General features: G+C 42.0%; 1 protein-coding gene across 3 annotated transcripts in view; it reads left to right on the forward strand.

Annotated features, from left to right (window-relative positions):
• Positions 1-13,838, forward strand: part of GLI3 (GLI family zinc finger 3) — a 244,269-nt gene that overhangs the window by 159,050 nt on the left and 71,381 nt on the right. For all 3 annotated transcript variants that reach the window (XM_035129597.3, XM_035129598.3, XM_088654320.1), the window contains exon 6: positions 9,451-9,656. In XM_035129597.3, the coding sequence (XP_034985488.3) occupies positions 9,451-9,656 (206 nt within the window). The remainder of the gene's footprint in view (positions 1-9,450; positions 9,657-13,838) is intronic.

A 13,838-nucleotide genomic window follows, 5' to 3' on the forward strand; every position in this document is an offset into this window, starting at 1 on the left:
ACGTGGCTGAAATGGGTGTTAAGTTTGCTTTCTGAAACACTGACCTGCATCTGAGGATCACAGAGCAGTTTAGTCCCACCCTTTCAGAACTCCATCATTGACTTCATTTTTTGGTCATTCTAGAACAGGCATCCCCAAACTTCGGCCCTCCAGATGTTTTGGACTATAATTCCCACCATCCCTGACCACTGGTCCTGTTAGCTAGGGATCATGGGAGTTGTAGGCCAAAACATCTGGAGGGCCACAGTTTGGGGATGCCTGTTCTAGAATGATAAAATCTTGTGTATTTGCTTTTATACTTCTAGAAGATTCACAACATCATTATTAAACAGGTTTGAATTTCTAGGTCACCGGGGCAAGTGGAATACTGATAGGTGTGAAGGTGCATGGACACAGTGAAGCAAAGTTGACATAATGTGAATATTCTTGTAAATATCTTTTAGACATGGAGATAAATAGATTAAAAAGGCTTCTGTATCAGTTCATTTAAACTGAAGTCCCGTGCTTGTTGATTCCTCTAGAATAAAGTAATTGAGAGGACCGTGCTATGCATCTTAACATTCTGATATAACGTCATAGGTGCATTTGTTCGTTTTTTTTTGGGGGGGGAGTTAGGGGTAGCATACATGGTAGAAGTGAAACCTGATGACAACTCACATATAAGGTCATAGACAGATTAAATGGAGAACATTGGGGGAAATGGGAAAGCTTTGAATAACTATTGTTCAGCCTTGGATATAAACTGCTTAGAAGCCACCTTGGCATTAAGCGATATAGAATAGAAGCAAATAGATTTGCAAACTGATGCACAGTTTCGCCAGTTAGAATGAAAAATTTGCATGTGGGATGCAACAGTCATTCAGGTCTCCGTCATACTTCTTAGAAAGATGTGTTTTCTTTTGATCATGAGCATGAAGCACAATTAAGTCAGTTCCAGATAACAATAACAATAACACACACACGATGCTTAGATGAGCCCATTGCAAAAAAACCAAACATATATGTCTGCAGATTAGTACCCCAGACATTGGCAGTTAGGGAAGTGGAATATATACACCAGAAAGAACAAGCGTGCAGATTCCCTAAGCAAACAAGGGGGAGAAGAGCAAGGAGTTTCATGCCACTTGCAAGGGTGTATTTGTGCAGAGGCAAAGCACCGGCACTCTTGAGGGTGAGACTTTATGATTAATGGTGTTTATTCTTGACAGAAGCCTCCTTTATTTATCTCCAATACAGTTTAGTGATTTTATCAGTCACCTGAATGAAAAATATTCAGTCATACCAATATTGCAGTATAAATTGAGTAGAGTCACTTTTTATTATATCTTTCGGCCTTATCATCTGCACAGTAATTTTCTAGCAAGGGGTTTTTGATATAGAAAGGCAGGATTTAGCTGTAGTTGACAGAAAGCCTCTTCAATTTCCCCTAAAAGTTCAGGCTGCTCTTAGAAATGTATGTATTAAAAAAAAAAGCCTCAACTCTTATCCAAGCAATTTCGGGATTTGAAAGAATAAAGAAGATAAAAGGTAGAGACCTGGATATGAGAAATGCTGTTAATTTGGAAGCTTCTAATGGTTGTGAAGTCAGCGGTGAAAGGTGCTTTAGCATTTAAATATGTGGCTTAGTGTAGCTGTGTGTGTGTTTGCATGGCTACATAGTTCTGCTTTCTTCTAATCAATCAGTATCCAGGCAGACCCTATCCTTCATCCAGGGTGTGATTTCAGAGGGGAGGACTCTAATGACCACATGCAGCTCATCAGTTGCTCAGATAGTGGCCAGGGCGTCCTCCAAAACTGGTTGGGCTGGAATTTTTCTCTTTCTCTCAGTGCATCAATGAAACAAGAGGGCATCTTAAACAAATGCATATTACGTTAGCTTAGTTAGGAGCATTAAGTGAGAGAAGGTTAGAGATATTTCTTTGACCTTCCCTTTTTGGGGGGCGGGGGGGGCGGTATTATACAGATATCTGCACACCAATGTAGTCTTGACAGGCTGCTTAAATCCAGCAAGAGGTGTCAGTTGGAGAAAACAACAAACGCACATATTTCAGAAAAACGTATCGCACACATGCGCTAATTTCATCATATATTCTTTCATATAAGGTGCCGTTCTTAAACTGGTTAACAAAGAAGCTTTTCAACCCTGATATTGTTATAATTGAGTCATGGTGAACTGAATAAATAGTGTAACATTTTGGCCCACTGGAGGGGGCAAGTGTGAATTATGTCAGTTCTTTTGAGCTCACTGCAGAAGACATTTGAGCCTTTGACGCCATATAATTTGCGGCTGAGTGATTAGAAAGAATTAATAGGTATGAATTACTCAGAATCATTTACATATGTGTGTGTTTACATATATCATCTCCTATCCAGACATCATATAGCATTAAGCCCATTAAGTTTCAGTATCAGTAATGTGTCCTATGGAACGCGGGTGGCGCTGTGGGTTAAACCACAGAGCCTAGGGCTTGCCAATCAGAAGGTCGGCGGTTCGAATCCCCACGACGGGGTGAGCTCCCGTTGCTCGGTCCCAGCTCCTGCCAACCTAGCAGGATTTATCTACGTCAAAGTGCAAGTAGATAAATAGGTACCGCTACAGCGGGAAGGTAAACGGCATTTCCGTGTGCTGCTCTGGTTTGCCAGAAGCGGCTTAGTCATGCTGGCCACATGACCTGGAAGCTGTACGCCGGCTCCCTCGGCCAATAATGCGAGATGAGCACGCAGCCCCAGAGTCAGACACGACTGGACCTGATGGTCAGGAGCCCCTTTACCTTTAATGTGTCTTATGCCTTCATATCATAGATTGGAAATCAAAAGAGGTATATAGTGTGAGAGTAACGGGGGGGGGTTTCAAAATGAGGTTTGCTCATGCATATAAAGACTTTTATCTTGAATTGATTCGCCAAAATTTCAGTGCTTTCAAGTCACACTGATTTTATTACAAGAGTTGAATCGGGGCAATTCATATGTTTGTGTTTTGGTTGGAGTTGCTCGTAGTTGCTGCCTTACAGTTTGGCTTCTTTAACCCTTTTGCCAGGACATCATAAACTGCTAGAATTACATCTGCTTCACACATACCTCTTCCGGTGTGATTGGCACATTTCAGTGTCTGCTCCTATACAAATCTATCCAAAGAGTTTTTCAGTATAATTCTTCCTAGTTGCTGTTTACATACCGTAATGCTCAAGTGACAGCTGGCCCCTTAAGAAGTTCTTGCATGTTGCATAGACACAGTGTCAGGATAAATCCCATGTGCGGAAGTCTTCACAAGTAGGTGGCTTGATAGGGCAGCATACAGCAATACAGGGACAGGTATATGGGAATAGGTCTCTGACACAAAAGTTTTTATTAAATTTATATACTGCCCTTCTTCCAAGGATCACAGGGCCAGTTTACTGTATAAAAACAGGAAAAAGACAGTGGTACCTTGGGTTACAAACGCTTCAGGTTACAAACTCCGCTAACCCAGAAATAGTACCTCGGGTTAAGAACTTTCCTTCAGGATGAGAACAGAAATCGTGCTCCGGCGGTTCAGCGGAAGCAGGAGGCCCCATTAGCTAAAGTGGTGCTTCAGGTTAAGAACATCTTCAGGTTCCATAATGAATTAAGTTCTTAACCAGAGGTACCACTGTAACAAACATAACAATAACCACCACCGTGCAACAGTTCTAAAGGCCACAGATTGTTGAATTAGCCAAAGGCCTGGGAGAAGAGGAATGTTTTCGTTTTGCACCTAAAGAGATGGAATGAAGGTGCCAGGCAAGCCACCTTGGGGAGATCATTCCATCACAGAATAGGCCCATTCTCGTCTTGCCATCCTCCAGGCGTCTCGTGGAGGGGGAACACAAAGAAGAGCCTCAAATGATGAGTGCAGGGTCCAGGTTGGTTCGTATGGAAAGAGGCAGTCCTTGAGGTATTGCAGTCCTGAACCATTTACGGCTTTATAGGTCAAAACCAGTACTTTGAATTGGGCCCAGAAACTAATTGGCAGTCTGGCCAGGATCGGCGTTATATGCTGAAACCATCTTGCCCCAGTGAGCAATCTGGCCGCTGAATTCTGCACTGCCTTCAGAAGCAGCCCCATGTATAACGCATTGCAGTAACCTACAGTTTAATTACTGCTTTATCTTGGTTCACTTCCTATCATGACTTGGTTCAATTATTTGAATTATTACTTCAGCAAAATCCTTTTAATGATGCATCTTTATTTATTTACAAATGGTGGTCCCAATTGCCTAGATGGATCTGCAGGGTGGGCTGAGGCTGCCAGAGAGCTAGAGTGTTAAAATAGATTATCTTCCTCTGCATAGCCTTACTCTATTGAAATGAGTTTTTTTTATAGGAAATTATAGAGCTTTGCTTCCCAATAAGAGGAAGAGTTAGCTGTTAACCACAGAGGGGGTCAGCAAGACCTGAGCCCCATGTTTCATCAAGGGAGGAAAGAATTGATACCTTCTCTAGTTTGGCTTCAATGATGGTATGGTAGATATTCTCCTCCTAAGTTGTTGACTAAGAGACTTGCGCATTATTGGTCTTCACTCCCATGTATGAGGTTATAGAGCCTAGCTGAGGTTAATGGACTGAGAATGTTGGAGGAGCCAAGGAATCCTAGAGCGAGTCTTATTCAGGTCTTATTCCATGCCCAGGAATGCATGGAAGGAGATGCAAGACTCTTCTTACCATCCTCTTGGCTGCAGCCTCACATCTTTGTACAGTCATACCTCGGTTTAAGTACGCCTCGGTTTGAGTATTTTCAGTTTAAGTACTGCGTGGACCCGTCTGGAACGGATTAATCCACCTTCCATTACTTTCAATGGGAAAGTTCGCTTCAGGTTAAGTACGCTTCAGGTTAAGTACGGACTTCCGGAACCAGTTACACTCATACCTCAGGTTAAGTACGCTTCAGGTTGAGTACTCCACAGACCCGTCTGGAACGGATTAATCTACTTTCCATTACTTTCAATGGGAAAGTTCGCTTCAGGTTAAGTACGCTTCAGTTTAAGTACTCCGCGGACCGTCTGGAATGGATTAATCCAATTTTCATTACTTTCAATGGTAAAGTTCACTTCAGGTTAAGTACGCTTCATGTTAAGTACAGACTTCCGGAACCAATTGTGTTTGTAAACCGAGGTACCACTGTATGCTAACCTGAAGGCCTGGAAAGGGATTCTTCGTGTTTTCTGCTGAATGCACTTAGAATCCTCCCTGCAGTTGGGAGACACAGTTGTACGGGATTCCTGATAGTGGGGCATATTCAGCAGAACTCTCAAAGAAGCCCCCTCAGACTTTCCCGCTCAACACGTAAAGGTTGGATCTGGAACTAGCAGGGATGGAGATGTTGGATGTGGGTTTGGGTTGCCCTACTGCAATTCTTTAATATGTTTGGGGTAACATTTGAGTAGGGCTGAGGATCAGAATCACTAGGACAGAGGGTAATGCTAGGGAAGGCAGGAGGTTTGAGAAGGGATAATTTTGCATGTTAGTTGGAGTAGCAAAAGGATGGGGGGATTACACATACCATATAATGTCTTGATATACCATTATGCATTTGTGGAAGCTGATATATTGGCTTACAACTGAACCAAGTGCTTCCCCAGACCCAAAAACGTGAGCCACTATTTAGAAACACACAGCACTTTTTCATGTCCCCAGAGACTCTTGATAAAACCATGCATATTTTAGCTTTCCTTTAAAAACATTTTGCTCACCTTCATGTTCGCAGAAAATGATGGCACCGGCATATTGCAATAGAAAACCCCAAATGAAAAATAAAATAAATTCCCACTTAAATTATTTATAAAAATAAGGATTTTGGAAGTCATTCTCATTATTTTCATGAGCCTGATGTAAATCTCTTGACATAGCAGTCACAGGACTCATGGTTAACTTGCCTGAGAGCCTGCCTCACCCTCAACAGAGAACTCCTCCTGTGGTTTAGCTGTTTATGATCCCTGCAGATCTTCGTTTAGTTAGTTGGCTATTGCCTTGATAAATGTTTGCAAAGATGAGCTTAGTTTGCATTTCTGATCATTTTAGCAAGTTCACAAAAGCTGCTCTGTCCGGCTGCCTGGAGGAAAGTCAAACTCACTATAGATGACCAGGTGAATGACTCTTTACCAGGTTGGGTTATGAACTAATGGATTTTATTTATACCTTCAGACAGAACTCGTTTTTTTGTGTGTGTTTTTTACTTCAGTACAAACCTAGTTTTGTAGAAACTGTAAAAATGAATATAATGCTTTTTTCCAAACGGAAGTTGAAGAAAACTCACTCTTAATGCGGTCAGTTTGCTTGTTGAGTAGTGAGAAACCCACCTTGGGACTCTTCAGTTTCTTTTCAAACATGCACTTATTTTCTTTTCCTTCGAAATAATACTTGAAGTCAGCAACATCAAAAGAACTTGCTGCCCTTGGTGGTTCTCTCAGCTGCTGCCTGTGACTCTACTGTGTCTGTCCTAAATTAATTGGAGAAAACTGGGCCAAAAACCATTTAGTTGAGGTCAGCCAGTTGGGGTGCTGCACGTTCGTGACAAGCTTGATGAAAAGCCTTTGCCAAAGAGAAAGCAAGTTGGCTGAGACATTCTAACAAAATGGCTTCTCTGTGCAGCTTTTCATACGCTGGCATCCCAGAGTATCCCATCACTGAAGTATCGTGTCAAGGGCCATTGCCAGGCAGGTGGTTCCCTTCTCGAAATCTTCCTCATTATGTTTCGGCAGCACCTGGATTTAGGGTGTCTTTCTTGCTTTCTCACAGTTCCATGTTTGCTGTGAAAAATGTCCCATTTCACCTGGCAATCATTGTGTGGTTAATTAAATTACTGGATTGTCAGTCTGGCTCCACAATGGTTTGCTTTGCCCTGTTGAAGAAAAACAAACATATGGCGCATCTTTGATCTATTGTCAGCTGGTTGTGAAATTGCCCAATCAAAAAAGCATCCTCAAAAGCTGTCTTGTAATAGTTAGCAAACTCAGGATCAGCTGGATATAATTTGTTCCCAATTGAAGTGGGACAGTTGCAATAAGGATGGGCTAGGAAGCCCATGAAAGAGGTAATAATTGTATTACTGTCATAATAATTTAAACAGTTTTTGCTCTGCCCTTCAACGGAAAAGCGGATTATATTTCACCAATAAAAACAAAATGTTCCAATCAACAGACTTAAAATATGCAGTTATGTAATATGCAACACAAAGGAAAAAAGAATTAAGAGGGAAGGGGGAAAAAAAGCAGTTTCGGCCGCCATTTCTTAAAATTGCACAGTACTTCTTCTAATGACTAGCAGGAGTGAATTCAGTTCTGAGAGAGGAGATGCCAAATGGAGCCAATCTCTCCGCTGATCCATAGCTGTCAAGTTCTCCCTTTTTAAAAGGGAAATTCCCTCATGCTGAATAGGCTTCCTCGCAAGAAAAGGGAAAACTTGACAGCTATGCACTGATCTGATTGAATTATTGTGCTCCCCTTCTCTCCCTCTCAGGTGGCATTTCATGGAAGGAGGGGCCTAATGGAGATGGCTGCCATCCCTCCCCCCCCCCCGCAATCCAGTCCTGTTCCATCACTGCCCTGATGAGCAAATGTTATGTAGCTTCCCAGGGCACATATCTGTTAGAGACTTCAGGGCTCAGACCAGGAAGCTAAAGGTTGGCACCTTGCCTAGTGAGCACCTAACTCCCTCAGAGTCCTTTTGAGGCACAAAAAGAAAATGAGTAGTGCAACACTGCTATGATTGGTATGGGCCCCTTAGAGCAGGGCTGAGAAACTCCCCCTGCTGCAGGAGGCACCCACCACTGAGTGTGCAAGGATAACTCTACCACTCCTTCCTTCCCTCCCCAGCTTTTTAATTTTTATTTTAAGTAAGCCCTGACATGGGGCAAAGGAGGCACCTCCTCTGGCTAGCAGGCAGTGGTGGCAGCCTGAGCAGAGGTGATGGTACTCCATTCCGGAATGTTCCACTAGAAAAGAAGCGCAGGGTGGGGGGAGAGACTTCATCCAAAAGCTCTACATCAGGCATCCCCAAACTCAGCCCTCCAGCTGTTTTGGGACTACAACTCCCATCATCCCTAGCTAACAGGACCAGTGGTCAGGGATGATGGGAACTGTAGTCCCAACACAGCTGGAGGGCCGAGTTTGGGAATGCCTGCTCGACATGTTGGGACTGGTAGCTCAGAAGGGTCAAGGTAAAGCAAGCTTTGCTCCCTCTCATGAAGGTCTTTCTCTTCTACAGTCTACTGGGGCTCCTCTCACACTGCTAGTGAATACTTTAATTTTGTTTTTCTATATGAGTTAAACGTATGTAAACTGCATTACGCAGAATAATCAAATCTGTAATTACTGAGGTGATCCTGCCCTGATTGCAACAGTCACCATTAATGTTGCTGTCTCTAATACGCTGGTAGAGAGCATATGGGTTGCATGCAAAAGGGCGGCAGTTCAGTCCTCAGCGCCTCCAGGTAGATCTGGAAGAGACTTCTGTTTGAAACCCAGAGAGCTGCTGTCAGTCAGTGTATACAGCGCTGAGCTAGATGGATCAATGATCTGTTTCCGTCCCAGATAGCTTCTTATGTTCCTGTTGGATGCGAATGGGTATAAGTGTTATGTACAGTGGTACCTCAGTTTACGAACTTAATCCGTTCCAGAAGTCCGTTCTTAAACCGAGGCACGCTTTCCCTAATGAGGCCTCCTGCTGCCGATGCCCTTCCACTGTTCGGCTTGCGTTTGTAGACCGAGGTGAAGTTCACTAACCGGAACACTACTTCCGTTTTGCAGAGTTCGTATAAGGAATAGTTCGTAAACAGGGCTATTCTTAAGCCAAGGTCCCACTGTATTTGTAACAGTCATTAATCATACAGACTACATAATATACATGTCATAGTCCTTGCAGGATGCATGATATTTGAGGCTGTAGGGTGCAGGGTGACAAACAGCTTTTTCATTTTAAAGTGTTGGTGACATACTTGCTAGCACTTTCAAAGGAGAAGGAAAAATATATTTCCTACAGCTTTTCTATCTGTGCAATGGGAAATATGCCTTGAGTCAACTAGTTGAACTTGGGTCCCATAGACAATCTTCGGGACAAATTAGGGACAACCCAACTCAGGTCCCATTGATTTCAACCAGCTTAGTCTGGATTCAACATTGTGTGTGTTGTGGATAACAGTTAAATTTAATTACAGGTAGGTAGCCATGTTGGTCTGGTGTAGTCGAAACAAAATTTAAAAAATTCCTTCCAGTAGCACCTTAGAGACTAAGTTTGTCATTGGTATGAGCTTTCGTGTGCAAACACACTCTTCAGATACACTGAAACAAATGTGCATGCACTCAAAAGCTCATACCAATGACAAACTTAGTTGGTCTCTAAGTTGCTACTGGAAGGAATTTTTTTAAAGTTAAATTTAAGTGAAGGTAGGCTAAAAACACTGAACATTCTGTATATTTTGTTCTCTTTCTGTTCTAGGCCTTCTGCTCTATCCGGTAGCCCAACATATTCGGAATTGCCGTTCATCAGAATATCCCCCCACAGAAACCCTGCTTCAGCATCAGAATCTCCCTTTAGCCCCCCTCATCCGTACATTAACCCTTACATGGACTATATCCGGTCACTGCACAGCAGCCCTTCTCTGTCTATGATCTCAGCGGCTCGGGGCCTCAGCCCTACAGATGGTGAGTTTCAGACCGGCTTCCTGTTTGCTCTCATTTTGGCAGCAGTTACATTAATCTTGTCAAAGGATCTCTTCAGCTCCTTCCAATCAGTTGCAGCAGGTTTGTCAAACATTTATTATGTCATAAATGTTTCAGTACTTCATCAGCCTATAGCTGGTCATTTGTACATTTCATTGAAACATCAACGAAAGGTACCATCTTGTTTGAAATTTTAAATAAGGAGATATATTTATTGCTTCTAACTCCTGCCTTTCTTCTTGCTTACCCCAGTGTAAAATAGGCAAGCTAGCAATGTAATGTGGTGGAATCAGTTAGTGGCATTTAGCCATAGTCTCGTCCCAGCACTTTTTAAAAGGAGACAAACGTTTTGTTTTCATTCCATGGGACTGTGATTGTTTGTATTAAATTTAATTTGGAAAAAAATGTAATTCTTGCCAAATTTTTGGTAGGCAAAACATTATGAAGACAGATCCCCTTGAATTCAGAGTTATAAACCAAGAGCTTCTTTATGTTTAAAAGCATAAATTATCTCAATCCATCTAAAGTTAGTCATTGCTAGTTTCCATTGAAACCAGTGGAACAAGTTAGTTATAACTAGTTTTTCCCATTGCTTTTAGTTGAACCATCTTAATATTAAGCCAGCTTTAAACTAGAGGCGGGCCATGTTATCAGCATAATTTTATTTATCTGAATCAATTAGCATTTCTTTCAAGGTTTGGATTTTTTCATTATGAGTTGTACTTTTCACCCAACCCATGCTTAGATAAGAATACAGAAATCCAGCCTTGAGAATGGTTTCACATATATTATGCAGATTGATGGGGAAAGCAACACAAGTGAATGCAAGAAAGATTTTTGTTGCAAACCTCTTTCGCAAATTTCACATGTTCTAAAAATATGTGTTCATCATCAGGGGCAGCTAAGAAAATTACATAAATGTAACAAAGCTCCAGAAGCAATTAATGATTTTATATAAAAAGTTCTGCTCCCCAGCTGGTTTTGCCTTTCTGTCTCCTGCTGTGTGGTGCAACCCTCCTTCCAGTTGCAGGTCCATATAGATTGTCATGGACTGGTTAAACACAGAGGAATTGTGGGAGGAACCAGCTGGGGAATCACCAAGCAAAGAAGGCTCAAAGCCTGGGGAATAGTGGTGGGACAATGATGAGTGGTCAGAGGAAGAAGACAGGGAAGTGGAGGTGTCAGAAGCTGAAGGGATAACAGGGCTCAGTGAGTTGGGAGAGTCTGTGGCAGAGAGAAGTTCAGAATCAGAGGCAGAAGCTGAAGCAGGCAAATAGGAGGAAAGAGGTCAAGAGGCAGAGATGAGTCAGGCTAGCAAAGAGTCACAGGTGCCCCCCGCCGCTGCTATGACAAGCTCCTCTCCCTGCCCTGAATTCCCGAAGAGGTACGAAACAGTAGGAGCAAAGACAGTCTGCATGCAGGTAGCGTCTCCAATTGCTTGCAAGAAGTCCTGAAAAGGAGGAGACCTAGACTGCTTTTAGCATAGCTGCCAAGTTATCCCTTTTTTACAGGGATTTTCCCTTATGCTGAATAGGCTTCCTCGCGAGAAAAGTGAAAACTTGGCAGCTATGGCTTTTAGTCACAGCAACAGATTTCATAGGGTAGGACCTATGGGGCGTGAGCAACTGTGCTCATTAGGACCGAAGCTCAGCCAAGGCTGTAAAGATTGTGTTTCACTAATAAAAAGTTAACTCCAGCTTTGAACTCTGGGATTTACAGACCAGCTTGCTCTGTGACATATATGCAGGCTGTGTGCTAGCATGTTCAGAAAGGGCCACCTTGGATAATTCATGATTTGGCCACGTCCTGAGCCATTCGCAAGACCAAGAAATCTAGAATAAACATTCTTAACTGATTGAAAAAAATTACTCATGTTGAGGAAAATGGAAAATTAATGATTGTGTGAACCCACCCAAAGTTAATGTTATAAAATAATGCTAATGTAGGAACATCTAAAATTCCTATGGAGAGAAAAGAAAACCAAGGTAGAGTATTTCATCTGAGTAACCGGGGGGGGGGGGGATATGTATGCTGGGCTCTGTTAACTGTACAGTAATAATACTGTAATTTGAGTATTTAAAATGGTAATTGCTGCTAAATTGAGCTATAATGGGTCAAATTAGCTAGCTAGTGTGTATGGCAGACAATTAGAATACTATTTTAATTAAGGGAAAAGTGCTTCCCGCCACATATGAAAATGGCAGATTTACAAAACCGACAGTCTGCCTTTAGCTGAATTTGAAAAATGAGCTGTTCTCGCTGCCCAAATGGATAATACCGTAACTAATTAATCCTCACATATAAGAACATATACCTTATACAGATAATCCATTACTTATGGGTGCTTGTTCTTATGAGAATAAATTTTAATGACCTGTTGTCAATCAGAATTTATATTACATATGCTAGGCATTTGTAATAGTGAAAAAGAAAGTTTAGCTTTTAGTCTAAAACATTTAGTTAATTCCTCAAAACTTATAGGATGTCAATACCTTGGTATTTGTTGACATTTTGGATATCAGTTATATTATTTTTGGATATCAGTTATATATTGTTGGTCTCTAGATCCCCCTTAATCTACAGCTTCATATTTATATAGCAAATATGTAATTTCTAATTTTTGTAGGAATTGCCATTAGGAACTTAGCTCAGTTCGTCTACACCAGGTGTGGGGAACCTTTGACACTCCAGGTGTTGCTAGTCTACAATTTCCATCATCCCTGGCCATTGGCCATATTGCTAGGCTTATGGGAGTTGCAGTTCAGCAACACCTGTAGGGCCAAAAGTTCCCCATCCCCACACTTTGTGTACGTTGGCAGCCGCTCTCCAGAGCTTCAGCAAAGTTCCTTCACTGTCCGGCTTGGAGATGCTGGGGATCAGATGCACGGCATATTAGCATAAATGTGCACATGCTGGACAATCATATTAAAAAAGACCTTTTCTATGTCCCAGGTGAAAATGAAGAGAAATAACTCCAGTACTACAAAACTTAACTTTCCAAATAATGAAGTTTAGCAAGTTGCATGCTGGTTTCGTTTTTCACCATCTCTCCTGATCATTGCCTTTAGGGCAATCAGTTTAGGTTCCCCCTATGATCAGAAGAACACAGTTGCCCCTTCCCTGAGGCTATGGATTGCAGGGGAAGATTGGTAGTCATGGGCAATCTGTCTTTTCAAGAGGTCTCCTTTGCCACCACTGAGCTGCTTGCTGTGGGACTCTGGGAAGCATTGTTTGAAAAGCACCTCGCTGCAGAAATCAGCTAGCTCATACTGCAGTAGTTCTGTAAATCACCCTGCTCAGTAAAGCTAACTTCTTACCCATGTGCTCCTGTTTGGCTCTGTTCTTTGAGCAAGAAAGGAAAGTGAAGGCGTTTCTTCTTTTCAGAAGTAAAGCATCTTTCAGGGGAAAGAATGCCAGTAGTGTAATTTATCTTTATGTGCTTATTTCATGCCTTTGCAGGTTCTCCAGACTTGCCTTTTAAAGTTTTCAGCTAATGTTATTGTTAGTTAACCCAGACACTTATGTCAGAAAGCTCAGGAAGTATTTTAAGTGTGTCTGGAAAGATAACTGCTGTTCTCTAATACAGTAAAACTTTAAAATCAATGATTTCCTGGAAGGATTTTTGCCCCACTGTTTTTCTCCAACATTTTATGGCTGGTGAAGTGGTATAAGAAGGGTTTTATGCTGAAAATCCAACTAGTAATTCAAAAATACATTAAACATTCTTAGTTTGCTTTTCATTCCTAAGAAGTATAAAAGTTCTGAAAACTGGATTTTGAATAGATTTACTTTCCTAATGTTAAGGCATAATCTCACAATGACACAGGCTGGGGTCCAAAGAAGGGCTATGTATGAGGAAGAACTGTGCACACACTTGGAACGTCCCTTGCTGTTTTTGCTGTTCTGATTCCTAAAGAGATAAGCCACATTTAAAATTGCCCTGAGGTTTGCCTCTTTAGCCCCCTGCTCAGAAACTGCTTTTCGCTCAGCTCCATTCTTTCCAGACACATTCTTTTTTTTTGTAAGTGGCATCCTTTTTGACATCCTTACCATAGTAGACCACCTTAGTTTGTGCCTAAGGCAGGAAGCTGAAACCCTGATCCACTGTCCGTGTGGTGGTTGGGGTTTCAGCAGCTCCCCCAGTCTCTCCCTCCTGATTGGTAC

The sequence above is a fragment of the Zootoca vivipara genome, chromosome 11, assembly GCF_965207765.1.
Source record: "Zootoca vivipara chromosome 11, rZooViv2.hap1.1, whole genome shotgun sequence".
NCBI classification, from domain to species: Eukaryota; Metazoa; Chordata; class Lepidosauria; order Squamata; family Lacertidae; genus Zootoca; species Zootoca vivipara.